This window comes from Poecile atricapillus, chromosome 6, assembly GCF_030490865.1.
Source record: "Poecile atricapillus isolate bPoeAtr1 chromosome 6, bPoeAtr1.hap1, whole genome shotgun sequence".
In the NCBI taxonomy this organism is placed as follows: domain Eukaryota; kingdom Metazoa; phylum Chordata; class Aves; order Passeriformes; family Paridae; genus Poecile; species Poecile atricapillus.
In genome coordinates, this window is record NC_081254.1 from 24,579,944 (window position 1) to 24,607,842 (window position 27,899).

A 27,899-nucleotide genomic window follows, 5' to 3' on the forward strand; every position below is an offset into this window, starting at 1 on the left:
GCCTTGTCAGGAATGCCGTTCCCTTTGCGCTTTCCCACCCAGGGCTCTCAGTGGGACCCTTGAGCCCCAGGACCGTGTTGAGGTGCTGCTGCTTGTCCTGCCAGAAGGGAGCTCAAAGCAGGCTTTGAGCCTATGAGACAGGCTTCTTCAGCAGCACCTCATGGCCAGGAGCTACACCCATCTTCCTCTGCACCCTGGCCTGATGCCCTTCCCTGAGAGCAGGACAGGGGGAGACAGGCAGCAGTCATCTTCTGAGACACCAACACCTGTAACCGGTGGCTCTATGCCCAGCAGAACTATCTGTCTTCCTGCTTTCCCTTCTGTCCTTGGAGGCAGGGCCTGGAGAACGCTGTAGCTAATTTATTTGGGAGCTCCAGCTTACCCTGTTGTTTTTCATTTGCATGTTGTTGCTTAAATTAGTGCATGCCTGCATGGAACAGAAGAGTTTTATTAGCACAGAGAATGATCACCTGAGCTGGAGTCCAGAGAAGAGATTCTACTGCAACAACATCTTGTTAATCAGCTAATTAATCATGTAATGCAATGGAAACCCCAGGCAAGCTGTCATCCTGCCTGAGAAAGCTGGCTGTGAGTCAAGCCTGCTCCCCACATATATATGCCATAATATGGCAGGGAGCAGAGCTGCACCTTGGGGGCCCTCGGGAGCCTGAGCACATCTCTGACATGGGGCAGGTGAGGGGTGGTGTGGGTCATGCCTCCTGCAGCTGCTTGCCACAACTATTTTGCATTTACCAGTGGAGAGGCACAAGTTGGGGACCTGGAGACATGCTTGGCTTTTGCTGCTCAAGCTGGGAGGTGGCTTGAAGGCTATTTCTTCACCCAGCAGGCTCTTAAACCGTGCAACTTCTTCCCACAGTACCAGTATTGAGCTGCACTTGTGCATGACATTGTCACAAAGGGATTTACCCTTGCAGATACCAGCATGAGGAGAGGCTGGCAGGACTAACAAATTGCCCCCAGTGCTGGCTGGGACAGTTGCAAATGCCCACCCTGATTCTTGAAGCTTAAAATCAGGGCCAGATGTGCCCCATGAGGCTGTGCCCACCCAACATCCAGATGGACATCCCCATCCTCCAAGCACACTGCAGTGCCTTTCAGGTTCCCCCCTCCCAGTTGGGATTCCTCACACGTGGTGCAGGGATGGGAAAACCCTCCTGGGGACAGCAGTGTAAGAGGAGATTTGGTGTTTAAGCGGAAGTGATTGGCAGCAAGATAATTAAGTGTGGAATTTTCAAATGCCAAGGGACCACTCCAGCTGAAATCTAGTCAATTAAAAAAATATTACATTAATTCCTAATCCTCTCAGCACTCCATCTAGAGTTTCAATTGTTTCTAAGTTGTCTTTCTCTAGTTGCTACCTGAGCACAGCAAGTGCGCAGGGCCACGAGGACCCTGGCTGTGAACACGGCAGCTGCCTTCACCCACAAAGGGGGGAAAAAGGTGGAATAAAACTGCTCTTACCATGTTTATATTCTCGCTTTGTCCATGAGGGAGAGCAGTAATAAAAAACACTCAAGCCGCGATGGGAATTGCATTTTATGGTTTAACTCGTGCTTCCTGGAGCACTTGGTGCGGCCTCTGCAGGCCGGGGCTCCGTCACGCACCGTGTGCGTGTTCTCGCAATGGCGGCTCGCGGCCGCGCTCTGCTGCCGTGCCGGGGAGCTCAGCACCGCGGGAGGCGGTGCCGAAGGCCCGCGCCTCCGGCCTACAACTCCCAGCACGCCGCGCGCCGCACGGGTGGCCGTTCCCCCGCACCCGCCCACTCGTGCGCGCGGATCGGCCGTTGCCCGTTCGAACCGGCCAATAGCGGCGGGGCGGTGCCGGTCGCAGCCAATGGCGTCGCGCAGCGCGAGCGGGGCGGGGCCGAGGGGGTGGCGCGGCGGGCCAATGGGCAGGCGGAGCGGCAGGTATGAGATGGCGGCGGCAGCACCGGCGGCCGGCGGCGGCAGGTAGGAGCGGGATCCCAGCACCCCTTCGCCCCGTCCCGGCGGCGCGCTCTCCTCGGCCCCTCAACGCCGTTTTACGGGTCGGGCACCCCGTACCAGCCGGTGGGCCTGAGCCGGTCTGTGCGCCTCGGCCCGCCCACTGCGGTGTTGCCCGTGAGAGCCGCGCCGTAGCCGCTGCCGCGCCGCTCGCCCGTGCCCCGGCACCTTAACGGAGCTGTCGGGCTCAGCGTTGCGGCGGCTCCGGAGCTCGGCCGAGCCGCCGCGCCGTCCCGCGGGGGTCGCGGTAGAACTCGGTGTCCCCGCGGGCTGTGCAGCGGGGGAGCGCCCCCCGCAGCATCCCGGTGCTGCATTGCGGGAAAGCGCCGCCCGCTCCTCTGCAAGGGGAGAGATCCCGCCCCGGGCAGGGGGGGTTCCCGGGGGGGTGACGGGGCACCGTGCCCGCCGTGCAGCTGTGTCCGGGCCCGCTGTGCGGGGGCCCCGCCGGGCTGGCTCGCTCCTCCTGCAGCCGCAGAGCCGGCGCCGAGCGCTTGGCAGTTGCGGGGTTTGGTAGGGTGATGGCACTATATGGACTTGCTTCGCATCCAGCCCTTCTTCTCCTTCGCTTTGTCCGCCCTGCGCGCGTTATTCTGGCTTTCCAAACGCACAAGCGATGTCAGCTTCACGTAGTTCACCTTTAGCTCATACTTCTGTATGCATCACCATTCTGTTCCTGCTGCAATAAATAGCAAGGTCTGCATGAGCACCTCGCTAGAGCAGTGTTGTGTCGCATGACTATTAAAAGGCTGCAGTACCTTCTTTTTTTTTCCCTTTTTTTTTTTTTCTCCTCCTGTATGCGTGCTGTGCAGCTGCAAACTGTGTATCCTTTAAATGGAAATTCTTGTAGATGAATAAACACAGTTGAGGGCTGATGCCTCATGCTCAGCCTAATTCACAGTGGCACCATCCGGCTCACTGCTGAGTGGGACCCATCCCGATGGCACTTGCTCTGCTGATCTGGGGGCACCGCTGTGGTGCCTGGGTTGGGGCAGAGCATTGCCCTGGAAAGAGGGATGAAGAGATGGTACTCATTTTGCTCATTGCAGCATATTTGGGCAGGGAGTACCTAAAATGCTGGACCTGGCCAAGGGATGTGTATGCTCAGTACATCTGATTCTTAAAATGCCCTTGTGGAGAAAGCATTTTTAACATGGCCTAGATCAGCCTAAATGACTAGATTTATTTTTTTTTCTATGTTGGCAGTTGTCCTTAGGATGTATTCCCTCGCTCTTTATCCCCCATTCTCCACAAGCGATTGTGTTAATGCAAAGCCTGAAGTACAAGTTTTCCTCCAGCACTGCCTGTCACCCACAGGTAGCGCTAGAAAATCGATCTCTTGCTTTGCTGGTCTGTCACCACACAGGCCACAAAGCTTGCCTTTTTTTGGTGCTTTTGCCCCTGTTTCCTCTCATCTGGAGAGAAGTGCAAGTTAGCTAGTAAAGCTTGCATGCTGTGCGTGTGGTATAATAGCATGCTGGCTTAAAGACTGGAACTAAAAGCTGGTTGTCCTAAACTCCTTACCAAACGTTACTGAACGCAACAAAAGATGATTTGTGTGGGTCTCTCTCTTCTGTTTGTGGTCTCTCTAACCTCTGCCTGATTCTTAATAACTGAGAATGAAAATTGCAGTGTGCCAGAGTGCTCAACTTCAAAGGAGAAACATCTGTCTGTTTAATGAATGCATTTAATGTCGGATTCAAGCAGTGCCTAAATGCTTTGCCAGGTACTCATGTTGGCCATTTGATATGGGAAGAGCAGAAGGGAAACAACAACGGCTCTAGACGAAGCTGGAAAAAGCCATAAAGCTTCTTGCTAAAATGGTTTGATAGGGTGGCACTGCACAACTGGACATCAAGAGCTCACATTGTAAACAGGTTATGAAAGGAGACACAGTTGCCATCTGTGTTTTACTGGAAATAGGAAAATGTTCACTGTCAACATGACTTGATGGCAAAAAATCAAAGTGACTTGCTGAGGGTCAGGCAGAGAAAATGGTTGATTTTAGAATTAAAGCCAAGGCTGAACACATGGCTGCTTTTCTCTGAAGATACCCTGGGAGCTGGGGGCAATCTTATTCACACATTCCTTTTTCCACAGCCCTCATGAGAATCTTTGAGACCTAGACTTGTGTTTGACCCCATACTCAGTCCAAGTCCTGTGAGGTTCCCATCTGAACTGCACTCAAGGCCATGTTGTATTTGCAGTATTTTGATATGTTTGCATGTAACACCCTGTCCTGTTCCCATCCAGGGTGGGATGGGCTTTGACAACAGGATCCTTGTTCTGCTACACTTCAGTTTATTGTCTGTTTGCATGAAGGGGGAGCACTGCTTCCCACATAGCCCAAAGCAGCGTCTGGGTCTCCTTGCCAGCCTGGTCGTTGCCTTGTTGCTGTGTGCACATTTACATGCCTATGAAAATGTCACAGAGCTTCGTTATCACTCCTTTAAAGGTGCCTGGGCATTTAGTTCAGTCTAAAACTGAAGCACTGAGTGCTAAACACTGCTGGGAAATCAAATGCCTTGTCCTAAAGGTCAAAAGTCCTCAGTGTGTGTTGATTTAATAAGTGACATGAACAGATGGAAAGGAGACAGGGCAGCATGGAAATGTTGGCTAATGTCAAATGGTTGCACTGAAGTCAAGTCCATCTTGGAAATACTGTCCCTCTGTATGTTGGGTTGGGCTCCTGGTCACAGCTGAGGGCCTATATTTTCCAGTTGTTTTGGACCTAACTTGTTCTGTAGGATCTCATTTTCACTTGCCCTTCAGCTGGAGGCAGGAGGAGGGAGCCGAGGCCCTTTCCTTGCTTGGCTGGGTTCAGGCACAGCCCTGCTGTGCTGCTGCTGTGGAGGCTGTTCCCAAACCTGCACTGTGGTCCTGGGGACTGACACCATGGGCTCCTGTGCTCCCAACTCACAGGGGTCTTGGCGTCAGCATGGGCAGAGAAATGGGAGGAATTGTGGCTGCTTGGTGGGATAAATAGGCTTCACAGGTCTGGTGTGTCCCTGGCCTCTTGTCCTGGTAATACATTACACTTACCGTGGTGTCTGACAAGAGCATCGGGCCCTTTGCTCCAAAGTGCAAAACCCTCATTCCTTGGCTCCTGGCCTTTCTCACCTCTACACTAGGTAATTGCAATTAAGCCACCTAGAGTTTCCTCATAAATTTTATTTTCAGAAACTATAGATAGCAGGGAATGTGATAAGCTGCTTAATAATTGCCTGCCAGCTGGCTTACAGGAACTTTTAATGTGTTTGCTTTTGGCCTATAAAGCTCTAATAAGTTGAACTCCAGCCAAAACATCCTTTCTTCTTGAGCAGTAATGTGGCAGCTCTGATTTTCAGAGGCAGGAATTTCTCGGGGGAAATGGCATTAGTTTTCCTTTTTGTTTTTCTGGAGCTCATGCTCAAGGTTGAAACATAGCTTTATGGTTTGGGACTTCCATATGGGCATTCCTACAGCCCTGCTTGCAAGCTGTCTTACAGCAGGAAACAAGCATGCTGTGGCTCTCTGTGCCTTGGAGAGCAGGAAGCCTTTTAGGGAACATCCTCACAAGCTCTTGGGGGTTCCTGGAGCTCTCCTCATGCACATGCCACTCTGCATTCTCTTGAGTGGCCCCTGGAGCATGTATAAATATATCACGGTTCCCTGGGCTCTGCAGTGAAACAGTTGATCCAGACAGAGATGAGCTGTCAGGCGGGATGGGAAGAGAAGCTGTATCTCACTAGAGTTGCACAAAGTGACACTGTAGGTTATTGTCATATGAATTCTGGTATCTGTGTACAGTATTCCCGTTTTTGACATCCTAGCCTGCCCAGATCCCCTCCAAAAGCCCTAGGCCCCCATACTGCTCAGTTTGGTGAGTTAATTGGGCTGTTTTCTGTATCTCTGTCTCTCTGGTGCCGCATGCTGTGCTGCTCTGTGGCGGGCCCAGCCTGTTTATCTGTGTGCCTCAGCAGCCCTGACCAGATGTCACCAGCTTATTTAAATGTTGGCATGCATCCAGGTGTTCCTCATCACAATTCCAGCTTGTAAGAGTTTACACATCTGGAACAAGGGATGTGGCCTTTGACATACTCAGTGGTGTCTGCAGAGGACTGCTGATGAGGAGGGATTTGATGTGCTATCATCCTTTGCAAACACCACTGTGATATAAAACACAGATGCAAGGATGCAGCTTGTTCACTGCACCTTTGGAGCGTTCACTACACAGAAGTGTAGTGAACAAAGCCAAGAGCTGTGATTCCTGGATACCTTCGTCCTCTGTGTTTGCCAGGCTATGACTACAAAACCTCACCAACAGTACTGTGAGGAGCTGGCTGTGGGTCCTGACCCAGGTCTCAGTATCCTTTCAGTCCAGGAAAAGCAACTGCAGCCAAGCAAATCTGTGAGTGCTGCAGCACACTGTACACAAATTGTGATGCTTTGCTCAAGCACTGGTCTACAAACTGATGGTAGGATGGGATTCCCAAATGTGTTTCTGGGCACCAGCTGGTGCTACCAATTTTGGGTATCATCTTGTGGGAGCGCTGGAGGAAAACATCCATCCTGCCTTGCTGGGTTGCTCTGAGTTCCCAGACTGGTTGCTTCAATAGCTCATTAACTTCGCTGTGTTATTTTTATGCAATTGCTTGATTTTTCGTGTCACAAGTAAACCTGATTGTTATGCATTGCTGTTTATAGATGGTAGATCTGCTCTGAACTGGACACTAGCTTGGAGCTACTGGACTGAGAAGCATCTAGATGGTGTGTCTTTGCTGGTCTCTGAACTCCATTTCATCCTGCCTCTGAAGGATGCCCTAGGACTCTTACCTTCAAGAGTAAGGGTGACAATCAGAGGTGCATGCGGCAATTTGCATTGCTAGAGGCCAAGGAGGTATAGGTAGGACTGGGCCATGCCTGTTATTGACTTCCATCCAGTACATTCAACATGAGGAAATAAAGAGGATAAAGACATTTTAAAATGAAAGAGCAAGGGAATGCTATCATTATTGGCAACAGGAAAGTACCCACCAGCACACTGGGGATATAGCAGACGGATGTTTGGTGGGAAATGGCTGTGGGGCTTCCTCAGGCTGTGTCCCACCCTGCAGTGAGGGTCTGGATGTGCCACACAGTGCCCTGTGGTGCTGGCAAGCTTCTCCATTTTCCTGGCACTGCTGGCTTGTCTCTGCCTCACCAGCAGCTCCCAGCAGTGCATGGAGCTCAGCTCTTGCTGCCCCATGTCCCAGCCGTCCCTGCCTGATAGCTTTCAAACCAGCTCCTTTATGCTCAGTCCCATATCACCCCTTGTGCAAAAGCTGGATTTCTTCTAAATGTCTGCAGTGTGACCTGATTATTTTTCCTGTCCTTCCTCGCCCTCCTTTTTAATAGTGTCTACAGAAAAGCTGGCAGAGTTCAGTTATATCAGTCATGCTGACTGATAGTGCTGCCTCTTCTCTTGGGATTCCTTTTCTTTTCTGTCCCTCCAGCATTCATTTCAGATTTAGCTATCAGCCCTCTAAAGACAGGGTACTGCCTTTGTTCTGTTTGTACAGCACAGAGCACAGCAGAGTCCCCAGCTGTGACCGAGGTTCCCAATGCCACTGTGATAAAAGTGAGCAGATCAGTAACAAGAAGAGGCAGCTGCTGCCATCTAAAAAGATTCAGTTTTGGTGCTGGTTTCAGTGAAATCAGGATTGGATCTAAGGCTCTTCTTCTATTGCTGGTCCCAGTAGGAGTTTATATTAAAATAGAGACACAAATGCATTGACAGTCATGAGAATCAGAGCAGCATTCCTATTTAACACTGTTCGACTGTGTTAGTCTGATCTTAAGGCAGACATATGAGCTTGCAGATCTTTAATGTAAAATTACTGGATTTCTGGTGGTAGCTGTCTTTCTGCATTTTTTACAGGGTCTTGGGTAGTCAGCTGAGCCATTGCAGAGTGTGGGAGCACCCAGACCTGGGGTGGTGGCACTGGGAAGGAGACTTGATGAGGAGTAATGCAGTGAACGTGAAGTTCCTCTCTAGGGCACCCCTCGGTTCTTTCCCTCCTAGCACTAGAAGGCATCTGGATGCTCTGATGTTGTGATGGCTGATTGAAGTACTGCTTGATTGACTTTAAAATATTCCAGTGGCTATTATTGAAAATATCACAAAGAATTCACTCAGGTCAAACTTGAGAAATTTCATGCTGAAATGCAAATTTCTTGATGTTTCATGTATATCAAGCTGTCTTGCTACTGCTGTTTTCTTTGACACTGGTAATATATTGCATTTTCATTTTCTTCCAAAGCACAGACCCCCCACCCCTCCCAACCCTTTTATCTTTTCAGATAGGTCCATCTCCTCCAGGTTCACATCACAGATGTGTAGCCAGTGTTGCCAAGATCTACTCTGAGTCCTTTATTGAGACAGAATTTGAATTCACAGATGATAGCAGTGACATTGGATAACCAATATACCTGGTTTCCAAAAGGTGGCCAGGAGTTGTATTAGTTCCAGGTTGTTGAGCACAGGCCACCATTAAATAACAGCAGCTTTCTTAGCCAGCTCCTTACTGTTTAAATTGTATATTATTATCTGGTTCTCACAGCCAAAAGGCTGAATCACTCTGTGTAAGCTATTTAAATGTGAAGAAAGCAAAGCAAAAATTAAAAAGGCAGTGTTATCTCATAAGGCTTACTTATATCTAGGCTAGAGACAGTAGGAAAGGATTGACACCCACTGTGCTGTGCACTGTGTACTCATCACAAAAGGACTCTGCCCCTCAAGACCTTATGAGTATAACCCTGGGCAAAAATTACTGCATGTTTTTCTTGACATTTTTCAGACGCTTATCAGTCATCCTATGGAGAGTTAGGGTGCCAAGTCTGAGGCCTGAATGTGATCTTTGTTACACCATCTTACAAGAATGTCAGTCTGAAGTACAGCCCTCAAAGCAACTTTAACTGTGAAGTCACTTCTAATGTCTCTGCAGTTCATTCCCATTAGACTATTTTTATTTTTTTATTCTTTTTAATATAGGAAATAATTTGTCTTCTAATCCTTTTGTACTTAAAATGATTCCATATAATTCCACTATGGTTCTTTCATCTCTTTGCAAAATCTGGGATGGCTCCTATCTGGCTCTGGAAATACTGTCTTCAGACATCCTCATTAATTGATTCCTTACTCTGGCACAACATAGGAAACAATGCTACTTCTCCCTCCCTGGGGAAATCCGAGCCTGTGCGCATCTGTCCCATGTCCCTTTGTGCTTAGCCAGGCAGAGAATTGTTCATGTTTTGTGTTCTTCAGTACTGCCTGCTTATCACCCTGCTCTTAGTATTTGGTAGCAGCCTGGCTCTTTCTTATAATCTAACGATTTTGTTATTATAGAGGGAGATTTTCTTCTATGATCTGCCTTATATTCAAAAGCTCTTTAATCCTTTTACTCCTATATGGTATAACTTGTCTACTGTGGTGTGTCTGAAGCGTAGGGCCTTAGTGATGACATACAAAGTGTGCAAAATGGCACTGGAGATGGATTTTGCCCACTGAATTAGACACATCAGGCTCCTCTGAAATCTTTAGCTTTCAGTGTATCCACTTTCTCTGCTAGACAAACACAGCTGATGCCTTGCCCAAAGGTACCTCTTCCCTTTCTTTCTTTCTTTCTTGCCTTCTATTCTTCTTATGCTCTATTTCATGTTTCTTGAACCTTTCTTATGTCACATGTATGGACTTAGAACAATATCAAATCTGTGAAAGCCACTAAACCAGCTCCATCTCACCTATCCAAATGCAAGCTTGCTGCCACGTGAAGTAATCTGCCTGCTTGCAGAGCTCTTGCACCACAGGTTTGATCACCAGGTTTTGGCAGTTAAAGTCCCATTTTTGTCCTAGTTTCCAAGGCATTTCTCTGGCCTGGATCTAGTTACCTTAGGGATTAATTGATCCATCATGATTTTGACCTCCTGCACCATCCACTCCCCATGAAATGATGGGGCTGTCATGCCTGAAGCAAAAATGCTGTGTGACAGACAGCTTTCTTTGTGACTTGGCTGGGATCACAGGCTTTGCCTCTGAAGGATACTAGAATGGCAAGAATCTCAGCACAATATAGGACCCATTTTTTTTAATCTGCTGTCTTAATCACAGCCCTATTAGAACAAGGTTTTATTATTCATTGAGATTTGATTATATTCATGAGACTGGAGAGGAAGCTATTTATTCCTTTATTTTATTGTCTTTTGACATGTCGTAAAGCAGTCTGAGATCACAGCATATAGAAAATATAACTCTGTAATTGCAAGCGAGACAAAAAAAAAAGGCAATAAACTCCATGAATGCGTTTTTCTTCCCTTTGCTGCTGTTATATAAACTGTGAGTGTAGGTAGAGTACATCCGTCTCCCTTTTTTAACATGAAAACAGCAGATGGGGCACACGGCTCTTTCTGAAGGTTATGGTGTGTGCAGCAGTGAGGATTGGCAGGGTTATTGTGTGTAAAGCCAGTGGGGGCTTTATCTTTGCTCAGAAATAGGGGTTTGCTTCACATTTCCATTTTGATTAGCAATAATGATACAAAAGCAAATTTTCTGTGCGAGGAAGAGCTGCTAATAAAGTGACCTTTCAAAATTAAGTAGCTCATTGAAGTGCCATATCACAATAAGCGTATACAAGGCTGGTCCCAGCTGCAGCAGGCAGGGAAACTGGACGGGAATCCAGAGAAACGTGGAACAGGAATCCTGAAGTGGATGAACAGTACATGATGGCAAAGTAATGATAGCAAGCAGCAATGGCCAGGTGCTGTTTCCAGCTCTGAGGGGCCAATCTACGTGCTTTGTCTTTGAAAGGATCTGAAACTGAAAGGCAGCCACAGAGAGTGTTTCTATCAAGGTTTCTGGGCATGGGGTTGTGCAGTTAAGGGACTTGGCTATTGTCCTGCCAGTGCTGTAACATCGGTTGTGCCTGGATGCTGTTGGGAATGTGTTTGCATGGCTTTACTCATGGTAAACACAGGGTAGAGTTGGAACTATTTTGTGGATTCCTCTTGGATACAGGTGGAAAGCACTTAATACCATGCTGGTCCTAATTCAAAACTCTGGTTTCTATGTAGGAATTATTTGCAGTTAAACTCCAGCTACGCAGCCTTTGGCAAGAGACATGAATCAATTTGTCCAGCTTTTCTTTTCTGTTTTGTCCCTGTGTGAAGGCTGATGCCCAGTGTGTGCCAAGGGGGCCTTTCAGACCCAATAATGCGCCCTTGTGTCTCGTAGCATGCGTGGAATTTGCATAGGCTGTGCTGGGACAGGCAGGTTTCTTTTGTTGCTGGAAACAAGGAGCAAGTTCTTTTCCCTGTCTCTGCTTCCTAATGCCTCTTCAAAAGCTCTCAGCACTCATGTAAGAAATTTACTTTTTTCTATTTATTTTTGCATTAAATGTTGTTGGACTTTGTGTGACTTGTAACACGGGCTGTGCAGAGAAGTCATATCAATCAGTGCTAGTTGACCAAATTGTTTAATTTTCTATCTGTGCATCTAGATATCTAATTGTCAGAGGGAAGAGATAATCTGTGATGCTTGATGTAACTGCTGCAAAGTATTTGCATATCTTCTCTGTGGGGAAACAAAACTGCTAGTGAGTGAATAACAGTGCACGGATCATTGCAGGCAGGGTCACTGGGCCTATACACTTGCTATTAACCCTTCTCAGGATCTGTATTGCCACAGAATGAGTTGTCATGGGTTTCAGGCAAAGGGCTTGCTCCACATTATGGGCAGAGTTGGCACTTGTTTGTGCATTGTAGCCCTATGCAATGAAATGCGAATATGATCAGATCAATTGGCAGTTGCTTTTTGGAAGCTGATTCCGAATTGTTGCATTTTGGTCTTGATTTATTGCAGATAATAAACTGCTGAAAAACAGGCTGGGAGGTGCTCAGCAAAATATGGCTCCCATTTGGAGTCAGCAGTGTGCTTGCTAGGCCACTAAGCCAGGCAGCTGGGAGCCTTTAAGAGCTTTCTAAAATTTTAGATGACCTGGCAGATTGCCTTGCAGTCTGCCTTGCAGACCTTCTTCCTCTCGATCCTCTTGAAGGCGTCTTTGGCATCCGTGGAGAGCAGTGTAAAGGGGAGGGGGTTTGGTATGGATTCTCACGATGCAAGAGTTGCTGAGAGCCTCATTTCCTCTTGTTTCAGCAAGTGTCTTTCTTCTGTGGAGCCTGAGTCTCAGCTTCTGTTCTGTTATTCTGATCACGCATCCTGGAAATCCTGGAAGATAGTCTTTCAGGTCAAAAACATACAGCAGTAGCTCAGATAAATGTGTTCAGAGATAATGTGCGGAGGTGGGCTGGAGTTCAGGTGACTTGCCAGTATGTGCTTTGATGTCCTCCTGTTGTCAGCTACTGTCAGTTTACATCAGAACAGAAAGTTGCTGAGGTCTCTGAGCCAGGAGCGTTCTGTTTCTTGAGCCAATGGATGTGAGGGTCAGTGGACTGCAAACGTGGCAGCTGTGTTGAGCAGTGAGCAGGGACACCCAGCATGGTCTGAACACAATGGCATGGCCTCCACCCTTCAGCAGTGAGGAGAGGAAGATCAAGGTGCTCCAGTCTTCTGTAGAAAAGCCTGTTTTGAAGGGAAAGCCTTCATGGGCTTGGCAGCATTCAGCAGAGCACTTTCTACCCCACATCTAAGGGACTGACATGATCCCTGGTACATAAACACAGCATCCCTGTTAACTGTGCACTCAACAGCTGCTCTTGGAAGATGGTGTCCAGTGAGAGCTCACAGCTGAGGATGGATGTAGAAAGAGTGGAAAGTATTACATAAGAGCTAAAGAATTATTAAAGGATTGGGGTATGTCACAGGGTGAACACACACAGTATGTGCAAGATGAGTGGGTAGGCATCCTCCTCCCAGAGCTCTGGAAGAACTGGCACATCCATTCCCAGAGCCAGGCTGTCACTATAGCTGAGTATGAAATCAGGACAGCTCATGACTCAAGAATAATGACACTAATTCTTACTTTTAAGTAAAAGAGTGATGGGAGAATCAAGCTGGGCAACTCTAGCCTGTGGGCTTGACTTAAGAAACATGAAAATGTTTGAAACAGTGATGGGAAGATGGTAATGGAATACCATTACCAAGTACTATAGAGGTAGATGGAAATAGGGATGAAAGCTAAGTGTGAGCATTAAGAGTGCTGATTAACATGAGATATCTCTTTGATAACTCCTTGATTTGATTTTCAACATGGGAAATGTACCTATCCTCTGGAAAGGTTATGTCCCTGTTTGAGATATCTCTTAGAGCAGTCTTGGGTGTATCCCTTTTCCCATGCCACATGAGAAGCTATGAAATGAAAAAAGTAGGTGTCAGTAGAGAATAGGGAGGTCAGATAAAAGGCATGAAGGGATGGCAAAGAGCTAAGAACTGGATGAGCTGAAAAGGGATGATCTAGGTGAAAAGTTAGTAGGGATTCCTCAAAGACTGATTTTGCATGGCTCATGACAATGTTCTCACTTGTTCCAGACTCAGGGTGCAGAGCTGGCAGAGAGCAGTAACCAAAGGGTTGGCAGCATGTCACCTGGGAACATTTGATCACACCCACAGCAAAACTGAGGGTTCAGTGTTATTGCACATTTATAACCTTAAAAACAAAGTCCCAGGACATGGGAACTATTTGTTGATAGTATTTGTTGATAGAAAGATAGGTATGATAGAATGGCTATGGGAACTGATGAGTGTAAGCTGGCCATAAAAAAATTTAGATTGTTTTTCAGTCTTCCAGGCAAATGGGAGTGAATTTCTGGGGAGGAAGGGAGATAAAACCAAACTTATTTAGGACTTAAAGCAATAAGTTGATGTAAAATATTGGGTGTCATCTCTGCCAGAGCTAGTACGATGCAGATACAGTGAAACAAGTAGTAGAGATGTAGATGTAGTGTAGGCTTTCATTGGGTGTTGCCACGTGTTGCCTGTGTCATCATCACGCTGTGGAGTGCTAGTCTTAGGCTGTGTTGTACAAACAGTCCAGAAATGATTTTGCTCCATAGGGAAATGTAACTGTGCTGTGCTGAACACTCACCAAAGTCAGACAGTGCTGTTGGTGTAGACTGGTAGCTCCTGTGTCAGCAGATGTCTCCTTCAGGGCAGACCAGCTGGCTGTAAAAACCAAAGTGATGAGGAGTTACTGTATTTTTTTCCCCTCTTTCCCTTTTTCAGTGATGCCATCTGCAGTTTTGTCATCTGCAATGACTCCTCCCTCCGCAGCCAGCCGATCATCTTCAATCCTGACTTCTTTGTGGAAAAGCTGCGCCATGAAAAACCAGAGGTGTTCACAGAGCTGGTTGTCAGCAACATTACCAGGCTGATTGATTTGCCTGGGACAGAGCTGGCCCAGCTAATGGGAGAGGAGGACCCAAAGCTGCCTGGGGCAAATAGCACAGCCTCTGGATTTTTTCGTTCTCTGATGTCTCTGAAGCGCAAGGGTGAGTATGGATGGCATGAAGTCTGGTGCCCACCTTTAGAGTGATGCTGGACATCATTTGTTACACTTAGTTTACAAACTTTCAGCCCATAGTTTTGAGCTGGTGTGGAATGCTTAATACTATGGTTTTATAATCTCTGGGGATGCCACTTCTAGAAAGGAGCAAAACAGGCCAGGAAATTGATCCCAGAAATGCCCTGCACTTAGAAAATACCCTTCTTCTGGGATTATTGCTGTGGTGTATGGCAGGCTGGCTTCAGTGGGTCAGCTGCCCACTGTGCAGCTGTAAGCACCTTGCATCCAAATGCTAGTGCTGCTCTCATCCACATCTCAGTCCAGTGAGCCAGTGACAAAGCTCTGCAGACTGACTGATGAAGCCCAGTTTCAACTCTGGGAGGTGACATAGCTCTTACTCTCTTAGATAAGCATTCCACCGGAGTTTTCTTCTCCTAAACTGACTATTGTCTTCTCTCAAGTTCAGCTGTCTTGGTTCTGAAATGTTAGTCCCAGGCCCTTTGCAGTAGTCTTCTTTTGAGCATGGTTTTGTTCAGATCCTTTCCTCTTCAATGGCTGTTTTTTTGTTGTTTTTTGCCACTCTGTTTTGTTGAAACTAAAAGGGTGTTCTAGGTCTCTGTGTGTCTTCTCCTGCCTTTGCCCACACTCAAGTGGAGCCTGGTTCTCCTGATAAGTTCAGTTAAACCTTCTCACTCATCTAGACAGAAGCAGCCTCCATCTGGGCTCCTCACATTCCTCCTCAGCTCTGGTTTCCCAGCTTAGACTGGCTGGCTGCTGGCAGAAGAAGCTGTGAGCTGCCTTCAGATGTTGGCTGCCTGAGGTTGAACACTTCTGATTAGTCTTCCCCTTCCTTTGAGCAGTTCTGCTATTGTGAATAACTCAGAAAAGGGAGCTATTGCTATCGCATAGTTTGACTACAGCTTTTTTCTGTCTTCAACCATTATATAATTTCTCTAAGTGTTTCTGATTCTACCAAACCTATTCCTCCATTGTGTTTCATAAGGACAAGTTTTGCAGCCCCACTGATCAGGCAGAATTTTCTGGTGGCGCCTTTAACTCTCCACTTCTGTCTGACCAGGCAAGAATTCTGCTACATACACTCACCCTAGGAAAATAAAATACTTCAAATCAAGTCTTTTAGCATCCTTAGATGAGAATTACTTAATATTGCCATGACTTAATTTGCTGCTCCCTAATAACAGATCTTCGTGCTGCCTCTAAACTGCAGTTAGACTGTGCTTATACCTGTTACTGCTTCTGCCTCTTCCCAGAGAGTAGCAGAACACCTTAAATTCAAGTACTTGCCACTTGACAAACAGAAGTGAGTAACCAAATTGAAACTGTTTTCTTAGTGTGTTTGTAAACCCCCATGTTCTTGTCAAAACCTTCCAGCAGGGGTTGGTGAGCCTTCCCCAGCTCATTTTTTTTTTATTAAATTATCTGTACTCTGTTGGAGCACTGCTCTTATCAGACCTGACGTCTCCTGCTAACTCTCTTCCCCTAGAGCTCTGCCTTCCCCCATTCAGATGTCTCCATGGCCGTGTGTCACTACAGCTAGCAGATGTTTCCAAGTCTGCTGGCTGCACTCCCAGGCTGCAGTGGCAGTGTCTCCCAGCATTGACAGGCACTGTCTGTGAACTCCTTGGCCAAACTCTGAGAAAAAGAAGTTTGTGCCTACAAGAAAATCAGTTTCGTGGACTGTGTGTTTCATCTTGGAGCCATCATTTGTTTTTCTTCATGTTATAGACCAGCTAGAACAAACAAGTTGTATTTCTTCCAAGCCAGAGGCCAAGGACCATGGAGCTCAGAGCTGATCAAACTGCAAATACTTACAACTCCTTTGAGCATCAGGAAACTCAATCTCACGCTGCTGCTTAGTTTCAGAAGCAATCACACAATAACATCTAAGCCTTTGTAATGCAGCATCCATTCTCCAGACACGTCTTTCAAGTTTCTTTGAGAATCAAATTCGCATTCAGATACCAGCTTCTGACTTCAAAACTAAATCGAATTTGTCAGGCCCTGTATGTCTCAAGATGTATTTTACTCTTCTATTCCTGGCCACTGTTGATTCTATCTGTTGAATGTCTAATGAGTTTAGTTTTCTTCAAGGACAAGAATCTTTTGCTGATCATTCTCTCCCTTTGCACTGAAACCTTTCAGATCTTTCGTATGGATCAAGAGCTCACATTGCTTTCCTTTCTCTTGCAAGAGTGAAGCATGTGCTTTATCAGAGTGAGGTCAGAAAGTTCTTGATTTAACAGGAGGCTGGAGTTCCTGGTGGCTTACCATGTATTTCAGAAGTCCTGGAAGAAAGCAGAACATTCTTCAGGCGGAATAAATTTAGTTACACAGGATGGCAGCTAGAGAAGTGCATAGGGTTAACCAGGTCTCTCCCACGTGCTGTGAGCATCAACACCACAGAGCAGTAACATCTGTAGTACAAGAGACCAAAAGCAAGTAAAATCAAAATGAGGTATGAGAGGGGAAAAAAAAAGCAAGAGAAAGCTTGTGGGGGAGATAACTTTTATCATACCAGCCAATGCAATGCTTGGATTGCTGGGCTATCAGCTGTAGCAGTAAAAGGAGAGAAACCTTCAGTGCAAATGCCCAGCCTGCCCTCAGAAGTGACCCATGTTCCTGGCAGTCTGGTCATGGAGAAGGGAGGAATATTCTTTTCTTGCATCTGTTGTCTCTTTGAAGCCTAAGTACAAGGGCAGGACAAACCAGCTCTGTACCTGGTTCCAGTTCTCAGTCCCAGTCAGCATGTTGTGGTACATCTATCCAGTATCTTGTCTCCAGTCCAAACCTATTTGCACCTGAGGGAAGAAGTGTGGTGCCCAGAGTTCTGGTTGCCAGTGAAGTCTCTGGGATTTATCTCCACCTTCTGAGGGACAGATCATACTAGCTGTGTGTGTTTGATAGAAAAATCAATTCAGTAGCAAGGTTGCATTTATTATAAAACACTGTCCTCCTGGATAATCACTGTCTCACCTGGGAAGTTCCTCTGTGGACAAGAAGGGTATTCTACATTGGTTCAACAAATTCCATTCAGTTAAATGATGAGAAACATTTCTTATCTAATGTTTCCTTCCCTGCAGGGATCCCCTTCCTTTAAGCTCAGTTGCTTCCAACTTTTGGCACTATAGCTTGTGTTATTTACTGGAGTTGTGGAGCTGGCAGTTCATGCCTAATCTCAATCCTATGAGATGGGAACAGACTCCAAGAATGAGAGGAGCCCATCTTATTACTTTGCTATTCTCCTGCCTTTTTCAGTTTTCATGCTTTACTCTGACCAGGGCAGCTGAGAGAGATTGGGAGAGAGATTCACTGGGATGAGGAAACTCCATGTTTTATCAATGCCTGAAAAGGAAGCTAGTGTGGGCCAGTCAGATTATATCTGCTCTCCCCAGCAGTGCTTATTTGCCTCTCCCATAAACTCATAGCTGCAACTCTTCTTTCTGCTCCACTTCATGTCAAGTCACAGTGAGAATTAATCTGGATGTTTCTTCTTTCATGGTGTGGAGTGTGCCAATGTGTCCAGGCTCTCACATCTGCCTTTCCCACTTTGCTCTTTTCATAAGGTCTAAGATTGCAGATTCTATGTCATTTTAAACTGAAGCATCTGTTCTGGTGTTGTTTTTTCTTCAAGGGCTAGAGAATATTTGCTTTAGCTGATAAAAGCTGTAATTAAAGTGAGGTAAGAAACAGGATGATGAAGCCCATGTGAGTACAGCATGGTGAGATGAAGTGACTTAGTTTGGAGTGTTTGTGATATATCACATCTATGAGGGTCCTTGTGACCTTTACCCTTAACATTTTGGGACACTGGTTTTTGCATGTTGAAATCCTGTTCTTTGGGGAGCATTAATTTCTGTGGCTGTTGGGTTCTGAGCTGCCTGAACACGCTGTCTTCTGTTCTGCAGAGAAAGGGGTGGTGTTTGGCTCACCGCTGACAGAAGAAGGCATTGCACAGGTTTCTCAGCTAATCGAGTATCTGCACAAAAGTAAGTGGCTCTGTTTGCTGTCTTCCTCTCCCCATGGGTATCTGTCTGGCCCACCTCAGGTCTCTGCTGCAGACAGAGAGACAAGAGTGAGCTCTCCAGCAGCAGGAGTGTGGGACTGCACTGGGCAACTGTTCCCCAGAATTGCTTAGCAGATATATTGGTCTATTTCCCTCAATACAAGGACTTTCTCTACTGATGGGAGACAGTTTGAAGCCATGTCTCTGAACACAGTTCACTGAGATTTGCTGTCAAGCTCTGGAAAGAGGAGGGAACTGATTTAGTAAGAACCTGTGATTATTCAGGGCCCTTTTTTCTCCCCTCTGCTGAGCAGATCTAAGAGCAGAAGGCTTGTTTCGAGTGCCAGGCAACAGCATCAGGCAACAGATCCTCAAGGATGCTCTGAACAGTGGTACAGATATTGACCTGGACTCTGGGGAGTTTCATTCCAATGATGTGGCCACCCTACTTAAGATGTTCCTGGGTGAATTACCAGAACCGCTGCTGACACACAAGCACTTCCATGCCCATCTTAAAATTGCAGGTGAGTGGGCAGCAAGAGGCAGTAACGGGCAGAAAGACTGGAATTTGCCTCCTAGAAAGCATGCTAGGCTGTGTAGAGTATTCCTTAAAAGCAGTGTAAGAAGGAATCTTCCTGCCACCTCAGCCTGGTGATGGAAAGGCTAGAGCTGATTAACAAATCAGACCAAGTCTGTCTGGACCATTCTTCTCTTAGATACCACAGTGATAAAGCCCACAGTGATAACCTGGGTCTCCATCTGCTTTATGTCTGGGTTGTGAGCAAGTTGTGGTTTTCTATGTATTTAATTACTGTTATTGAACTACCTTATGTGAACTTCCTTCATCTTGCCTTCAAGCCATCACAGCTCTTAGCAGCTCTGTTGTTCTGTGGGAGGAGTAGCATAGATTAACACATCAAGTGGGGAGCTTGGGAGCTGGGGGGAAGAGAGATGGAGGGCCAAGAACTGTGCAGGGGTTTGTAGGAGATCTGCATATGAAGAGGAAGGGATAAGCAGTTGCAACAGACTGCTCTGAGGAAAGGTAATGTATGTCCTTCATGTTCTGCCTTGTGATTTGGCAGACTTGACGCTGTTTGATGAGAAGGGGAATAAGACCAGCACTCCAGACAAAGAGCGCCAAATTGAAGCCCTCCAGCTGCTATTTTTGATCCTTCCCGCTCCCAACCGCAGTCTGCTCAAGCTGCTGCTGGACTTGCTCTACCAGACAGCCAAGAAGCAGGACAAGAACAAGATGTCTGCCCACAACCTTGCCCTCATGTTTGCACCCCATATCCTATGGCCCAGAAATGTAAGCAATGCCTCAGTGTCTGTGGGTGGGTAAAAAGCAAAGGCTTGGCAGGGGAAAAACAAAGATGAGATGGTTAAGTACTGACATAATGATGTGAGGGTTGGAGGCTGTGATGGAAAGGTGGGAGCCTCCTGGCAGGACTCAGTCCCAGTGTTCAGCCCAGACCTGCCATGGGTCTCATTTGCAACTTATGCATCTTCTTTTTCAGTAAAATTGAAAGCACAGGATAGTCATGCTTCTTAGAATGTCAGCTCCATCCAAGAGAGGTCTTGCAGATCTCTCTTCAAGGTTTCTTATGCTGCTGGTGAACTGTTTGGCCACAGAGTTATCTGATTCTCCTCTCAGAGCAACTTTGGCTCTGTGAGCCCTGCTGTTGGCATGCTATAAGCCCTGCCTGCCTTCATCTCAGAGTAGATCTGCTGTGGCACCGTGTGTGTCTGTGTTCCAGAAGAGACCCTCCTCCTCCCCTTCTAATGGATACACTTTTGGCTGTGTCCCCTTGCCAGGTGACAGCAAATGACCTCCAGGAAAATATCACAAAGCTAAACAATGGAGTGACCTTCATGATCAAACATTCTCAGAAACTCTTCAAGGTAAGTGTGCTTTGGCATCTTGCTCTTCTGCCTCCATCACCAGGAGACTGAATGCCCCTTGTCCAGACAGATCACACATGCTGAGTGTATATTCTGTGGACTGTCTTCTGCGGCAGGAGAAGGAAACTTCCTACAAGAAACTGTGCCTACAGTGACTAGGGAGGAGGTCTTTGCTGGGCAGGCAGCCCTGGAGGTGGCTTTGCCAGGGCAGGTCAGCAGGACAGTGCAGTGTAACACTCCCCTCTGCTGGACACCAGCACCTGCTGCCCGGCAGGAAACCTGGCTCCCAAGGACTGGTATACACTGGGCTGCACTCAGGTTCTGGCAGGATGAGGAAATGGAAGAGACTTGTCCTGCCTGAGTGCTGCCAAGAGGAGAATACCTGATGGAGTGGGTTGTTTTGTTGTGAATTTCTCTGCAAATGGTCATCAGCCCAGTCTTGTTACAGGCACTGTCCAGCTCTGAGCAGGGTGTTGTGGTAGGACAGTCAGGAGTGTGGGCCTTTCAACTGTTCTTCCAAGGAAATGTTTCTGCAATAGACAGTCTCTTGACTTCTCAAGGCCTTCCTGGTCACTGGAGGCATATGCTTGCTGCAGAGTCCTCCCATGGAGAGTTCCCCTTCTACCTTCTTTGTCAGGCCCCATTTTGGCCAGCTCAGAGCTGGGGCAATTACTTAGAGCAGGGTTCCACAGGAATTTTTCCCTATTCTGAGTCCCACTTGTGCTCATTGTCTACATGTAAAGAATACTGTCAACAGGGAACGCATTGGGGACATGAAATTCCATGGCTTTGTTTGCCCAGAATGGCTGAGTCTTGATACAAGTGGCTTGTGTTGTATGGTTGAAAAACAGCTCTTGCTGGAGCCACTGTTGCCCCAAGGCCAAAGATGTTAAAGATACATTTGGCCTGTTCTCTGCTCATCCTCACAGGCTCCAGTGTACATCCGGGAGTGTGCCAGGCTGCACTATCTGGGATCCAGAGCCCACACATCAAAGGTAAGGCCAGCAAAGGCAGCGCCTGCCCTCCATGAAAGGGCAGAAGCTGTGATGCTATGAAAGGATCTTTGTGAGTGACAGAAGCTGAAAACAAACCAAGTAATGAAAGAGGATCTGTCAGAGGGCAGGAGCAAGAGAAGCATATGGTGTGGTAGTGCAGGCGGCTGCATTAGGGAAATTGGACAGAGTTGAAGCATCTGTTAATCAAAAGCACAGGGAAGGAAAGCTACGAGCCCCTGTTTAGCAGCAGACCTGCTCCCTGTGCCCAGTACATGCAGCACCTGCTCCTTCACAGGGCTGTGCCTTCCAAACAGACAGACATGCCTGCTGCCATGGCCAGGATGCTTGGCAGAAGTGCTGAGATAAAGGCTACTTGCTGCTACTGGGACAACATTTGTGTCTTGCCAGCAAATGCTTCCCTGCCTCATGTAGCTGCAGAAGAGAGAGGATGCATGGCAAGGAGCAGCACTGACCCTTCTCAAGCCTGGAAGGGCTTCTGCAGCTCGCATCTGGGAAGGGAGGGAAGAAGCAATGGGGTCACCTTTGTATTGCTGTCACCTCTTCCTGGCACGGGGCCTGCTGATGCAGTGCTGCTGCAGAGGGGTAGGGAAAACACATCCCTGTGCATTCACTGGGGTTGAGGCAGCTCACGAGATTCTTCCTAGCCTGGTTCAGATGGGTGGCTCGTTGGGATTAAAGCATGGCAAGCGACTCCTGTCTCCGCTTTCCCAGGATGACCTGGATTTGCTGACGTCTTCTGGCTCCAAGGAGCTGCAGCCCCTCAAGTCTCAGAAGCGAAGCCGGCTGGACTCTTGCCATCAGGAGGAGACCCAGCAGCGCACGGAGGAGGCACTAAAGGAGCTCTTCCACCATGTCCACAATATGCCTGACTCTGCAAAGAAGAAGAAGCTTATCCGGCAGGTAGTGTGGGGAGGAAAGATATCTTGGGGTGTACTTGTCAGCATAATCCTTGGCCCAGGGCTAAAGACAAGCCTTCATGAGAGCTGCTCCTAATCCTGGGCAGGCTGGGGAAAGTGGGCTCTGGGCTGTGTAAGGGGCAGAGCTGTAAGAAGACAGGAGGAGGAGGTGTCCTGGATGTTGCTGTACCAAGCAGTGCCTTTGAGTTCTGTTTTTCAAGCTAAGGACTTGCTAGCCAGCAGTTTCCCAGTCCTGATCATGGCCTTCCTCCCTCCCTTCTTCCTCTGTTGCCTGCAGAGAGTGGACAAACTGGTCTCCTCTTGGTCTCAGACAACTTGCTGCACCAGACAGACTGGTCAATATGGTCAGCACCAGTCATGGCTGCCAGCCTACAGCTGCTGCCCAGGCTTCTTTCTGCTCCAAACATCTGCTGCTTTTGGTTAATCTGGTAGCCAGCACAAAGCACCTTTGCACCCAAATTCCCTGTAATCCTGGGTGGAAGGACTGGCCTTCCTCTGCTTTCTTCCTCCTGCAGTTCTGAGTTGCTCCTCCATTTGAGGGGGTGAAGGAGAGAAACTGAGTTCTGGGACAGCAGGTAGAGCAGCACACAGCAGTAATGGACAGATATAACTGTGCTAACATACTGCCCTCACGTTTTCTCCTAGTTTAATAAGCATCCAATAGCCTTGACTCCTGGCTCTGATGTGCCCACCTCCCCAGCACCGCGACGCACTCGCTCGCGCTCCTTCAGCGGCCTCATTAAGGTAAAAGCATCCTCTGACCTTTGCTCTCTGCTGTGAATTTCTGATGTTGCTTTTTGCTCCTGCCTTTCCCTGCCTTGAATGAGACCCTCAAAGGGTAGGGACTCCTCAAAGTATTGCCTGCCAAACAACACAGATCCACTGGTGCAGAAAAAGCAGCACAGTGACAATAAGCCTTGTTAGTGTAAAGTGTAATTATCTTGAAACACATGGCTGTAGGATCTATGCATCTTTCTGGAGAATTGATTGCTTCCTGAGATGAGATGAGGGTTGACAGAGAGCTGGTCATGTAGTCTAGCACGTTTGCATGGGTTTTAGTACATTATAGGCTGCCCTACAGCAGCATGTACCTGCTTCTGACAGGCTGAGCTCCTGGCCAGGCCTCAGGTCAGCTCCCAAACCCTTTACAATCAGGCAGGCTCAGCCTAGTGGTGTGGTATTTCAGGTGGTTCTGCTTTGCAATCTTTGTCCCAGCTTGGCTTCCTTTTTTTCTTTCCCAGCATTCAACTACTTACCAGCAACGCATCCTGCTCCTTCCTTTTCTTTTTTACTTTGCACTCTAAGCACTAGCCAACAGCCCTTTCTTCTTACAACAGCGGAAAGTTTTGGGAACTCCAGTTATCCTGGAGAGGAAGAGCAGGGATACCACACCAGAGCCTGTGCGGGTCAGCAAAGAGAATGTCCAACTGGTAAGAGCTGCTGCCAGCACCACTGAAGCTGCTGGTGGGGAAGTGTGTGAGGGGAGTTTGAGTGCAACCTCAGCAATCCCTGGGGAGCTGTCCTCTGCCTAAGATAAGGGTTCCAAGTTTTTTCTGTATGATAAAATAAGCTCCAGAGAAGCTGCTCTGAGGAGAGCTGAGCAGCTGGCAAGAGCAGCATCAGAGCAGGGATGACAGCACTGGGCCTCTGCTCCAGTCTTGTCTCTCTGGCTGTATCCTGCCCTGGGGCACTGTCTTGTGCCGCCTTCCCTCTCATCCTCCTCCACAGGTTGTACAAACCCTGCTGGCCTGTATGCAGTAGGGTTGTCCCTTGGCCCAGACAAACCAAGAGTGGATTTGGGTGATAGATGCTCTTTGGTGGTACAGACTGTTTACAGGGAAGGCTGTGGATGCCAGTTCGTTCACCAGCTCTCTACTCCTATCGGCCTCTCTTGTCTAGTTACAGAAATGTGGCTCTCCAGCTCATATGTCCCAGGCAAAGCTGAAGTCTTTGGAAGGCCAGAAAGAGGTGAGACACTTCCCTTTACCCCCCATTCCTCTTCCTGTAGGAAACCTGGTGTGCTGAAACCTGCCGAGGTGACAGCACACACTCAAGGCTCTGTGACAGCTGTGGTGCCCAGCTCGTAGCAGTCTGCCCTGTGCTGAGCTGCAGGCAGGTGACATGCTGGAAAACAGACCCTGGAAGGTCTTAGAGCCCTTCTGCCTGTGAGTTGGCAGGCTGGCTGTTGCAGGAAGCCGAGGGAAGCTGGCAGCACAGGGTAGTGCTAACAGCCTGTCAGGGTGGCTGAGAGTGGGACAAGAGGTTGGTGCAGCCCAAGACTGACTGCTGTGTTTGTTCCTGTCTGCTCACAGCCTCGTCTAGAGCTTTAGCAAAAGGTGTGGGAGGCTGACACCAGGGACAGGTCCTTGCAGGGGAAGAGTGTCCACCTTCTTTTGCATGGTATTTTGTGTCTCAAGCATTCAACTGCTCTCATTCTCTGCTACAGGGATCCTGTAGACGCATGCGAGCCCGCCTGCTTTCCAAGGATTCATCATCCCTCTGAACCGCCTCGCACCAATGCATGGGTGGGGATTGCCCAGCCTCGCAAGCTGTGAACAGAAAATGTGCTGCACTGAGAGGGGAGTGCTGCAGGCTCACAGCAACCCTCACCAACACAGCAGCACGCTTGAAACTGGACCTTTGCAAGGATTGCAGGGATTCATTTCTTTCTGTATATAAATTATATTTCATTCTACTATGGGGCAAACCACTATCTAACCAAAACTTGTGCAGCATGTCTGACCTGCTGGCTCTGGGAAAAGCTGGAGTGCTTGCTTACAAGGAGAGCCCTGTTCACTGCAGGGCCCTGTGTGCACTCCCAGCTTTCTCTCTAATGTTGCTAGGCTGTATTTTTTTGCTTTTCTGCTCTGAGTTTTTAACACCTTGGCTTGTTTTTGCTTCCTCCCCCCTGTTAACAGTGAGAATGATGGGCTGTAACCCTTACCCACATCCTGACATCTAAGCTTGCCTCCAGTCCTCCTCTGGAGGCATGCCCTTCTCTGTTTTTTCTTGTCTCCATTTTGCTCTGCTGTTTCCAAAGGGCTGAGGAGCACAAACGGTACAGAGCACAGGATGGGCCTGGAAGGAGAGGCTCTGGATGCCATCTTTTCGAGTAGGGCCTGGGGAAAGCAGCTTCCCCAATAAACTCATCCCTCTATTTTAGCCTGAGCTGGAGGCAGCCCTTGTTCACTGCCTTCATGTTTCAGTGGCACAGTTCTGAACAACGAGTGTCTTGACTTTGTGTTCACCCAGGGAGGCTTAAGCTGAGGAGAGCAAGAGACAGGCAAAGGCTGTCTGGGGCAGAACATCCTAGTCTTTGGAAGTTAGGATGCCTGGGGAAGGCAGAGTCTTACGGCTGTGTGTGAAAAACAGTGTGAGAGGCGAGAGAGGGCTCCATCCATTTGTGATCTGCTGCAAATGGTGACAAAGGCTTTGGCTCAAGATATCTGGATGGCTGGTAAGGCAACTGGCTGATTAGTCATTAAACTGGGGAAAAGGGCTGAAGCTGGGTTCAGCTCTTTGGTCTGAGCTGCAGAAATGAGATGAGACCTTCTAGGTACAGGATAAACCCTAATCACAGCTGGCCAGTGTCAGCAGTCTTGTTAAGCCAAAGTGTTCCAGTAAGCCAGTCTTGCCAAGAACCTGTCTGCAAGCACTCTGAGGTAGGATACACACAGGGTCACTACTGTGAAATAAAGATTTAATCAGCTGAGGGACCATCTAAACACTTCTCAGCCCTTCTCAGCAAAGCAAATAATCTCTGGAATCCAATTATATTTGTCTTTTAATCTTTAAGAACCAGCAGCCAGCAGGAATTAGAGCTCTGCTCTTGACAGCTTTCTGAAACAACTGGTGGCAGGAGGTGTGAATACTGGGATATGAGCAGGGAGTTCAGTCTGATTGGCTGGAGCTGTTAGAACAGGGCATTGGAGCCCTGTGCAGCTTAGCTGGAATTTGTCACTTTTTAAATTGTGATTTTCTTTTAAAGATACAAATCTTTGTGCTGCTCTGTACAAAGGGTGGTTTTTGGTACTTTATCAGGGATGCTTGTCCCCAGTCTGACCTCAAGTTGGAAATATAGGGGGTAGGGAGACTGTAGATGTGTGAGTTGGGAGTTGTTGGTGTTAGGAGCCTCTGTCACAACAAAGAAAGAGCTGTGGTTCTTCAGGGACCAGACTGATGATGATGCTGTGAGGAAGGGCAGAGGCTGTTTGCTGTGGTAGTAGTATGTGCTTTTTGGATATATCTGTGATCGTTCCCTCCAGAGGCTGAAGCTGTCTATGTGCTTTTCTCTGAAGGGCACCATGTTTTTCTGACTGCACTTCTGCCCTGTCCCTCCAGCCTGCTGTTAGCAGAGACTTGGGAGTCTCAGGTTTGCCTCTGAGCAGAGATGAGGCACAGACAAAGGTCAAGTGGCCCCACAGGGAGAGCTGGGTCTGCTCCTGCTATCTCTGCTTACTTGCATTGGGGGCAATTGCTGGGTGAAGCATTTGTTGACTCCTCTTCTCCCCATTGTTCCTGCTTGGTGTATCTCATATCTCTCTGTATGGGTGACTGCTTGGCAAGGCAGTCTTGTACCTAAAACTAAATACACTGCTCCCATATAGATGAGATGAATGTAACTCTCCACCGTCCCCCCTTACTGATGGCTCTAGCTCAGGGGCTCTGTCTGGCTTCTGGCACAGCTGAGATTTGTTCAGCTCTAAGAAAAGTTACCTATGGGGCATTGGCCAGGCCTTCTGCATGTGTCAGATGCCTTACCTGCCAAGAGGGTGGGTGCTGTCTCCAGACAGAGCAGTCCCAGGAGGGGTTCAGAGCCCTGGGCTATATACTGTGGTGCTGGGCTTGCCATGCTGTGGATGGGGGTGGCTGACAGATTCCACCCCTAGGACTTTGGCTGTTGCAGTCCCAATGCATTCACACTGTCTCCCAGGCACGGGAGAGTTTTAGTCATGCTTGGATATGTCTCGTTTGTCTGCCCTGTGCAATGACTCATAAGAATGCTTCTTCCCAGAGCAGCCGCTAACTGTTCCCGGAGTCTATCATTTCCAAAGTATTTTTAATCTTTGTCCTTATTTATATACGCTATGTCAGTACTGTTGCAGACTGTTGCCTTTCTGTGTGTTCATGTGAAAACACCACATTAAATGCTTTTATTTTTAGTGGTTTTGCTTGATGGCTTAAGCAATTTCTTTGGGACAACAAGGACTCCAATTCATCTTCAAAAAGTAGGAAATGTCTGCTTAGAAGCCCAGAGCTACTACTCTTAAGCGTGGGGGTGTTTGGTGAGGTGCTGCCCACCTGCAGGGATGGCACTGGCCTCCCATGGCACTAGGGCTTGAAAGCCTCTGGGGTACTTGGATGACACAGGGTGACCAGACAGGCTGTCTTTCCCTTGGAAGTATGAAGTTGGACCTCTTCTTTTCCTGTTTTCCCCCTGCTGTCATCCAGGGTGATGGGAAATCAGGTTTACAAAGAACACTTTATATAAATAATGGATCAAATGAATAAATTTTTCTCTGTAGGGCCATTCTTCTCTTGCCACTCTTGGCTGCTGAGAGAAGATG

General features: G+C 47.9%; 1 protein-coding gene across 3 annotated transcripts; it reads left to right on the forward strand.

The window, feature by feature from the left end:
• Nucleotides 1–1,916: 1,916 nt before the first annotated feature.
• On the forward strand, nt 1,917–27,899 carry ARHGAP19 (Rho GTPase activating protein 19). Of its 3 annotated transcripts, none has more exons than XM_058841920.1 (12): nt 1,917–1,970; nt 14,194–14,459; nt 18,400–18,480; nt 18,812–19,021; nt 19,580–19,806; nt 20,313–20,399; nt 21,329–21,394; nt 22,127–22,315; nt 22,978–23,076; nt 23,670–23,762; nt 24,232–24,300; nt 24,779–27,899. In XM_058841920.1, the coding sequence occupies exons 1-12, from the start codon at nt 1,936–1,938 to the stop codon at nt 24,833–24,835; spliced, it is 1,479 nt and encodes a 492-aa protein (XP_058697903.1). In that variant the 5' UTR covers nt 1,917–1,935; the 3' UTR covers nt 24,836–27,899. The 3 variants fall into 3 exon arrangements, with proteins under 3 accessions (XP_058697903.1, XP_058697906.1, XP_058697905.1); XM_058841923.1 differs by lacking the exon at nt 1,917–1,970 and adding an exon at nt 6,787–6,823; XM_058841922.1 differs by lacking the exon at nt 1,917–1,970 and adding an exon at nt 11,252–11,371.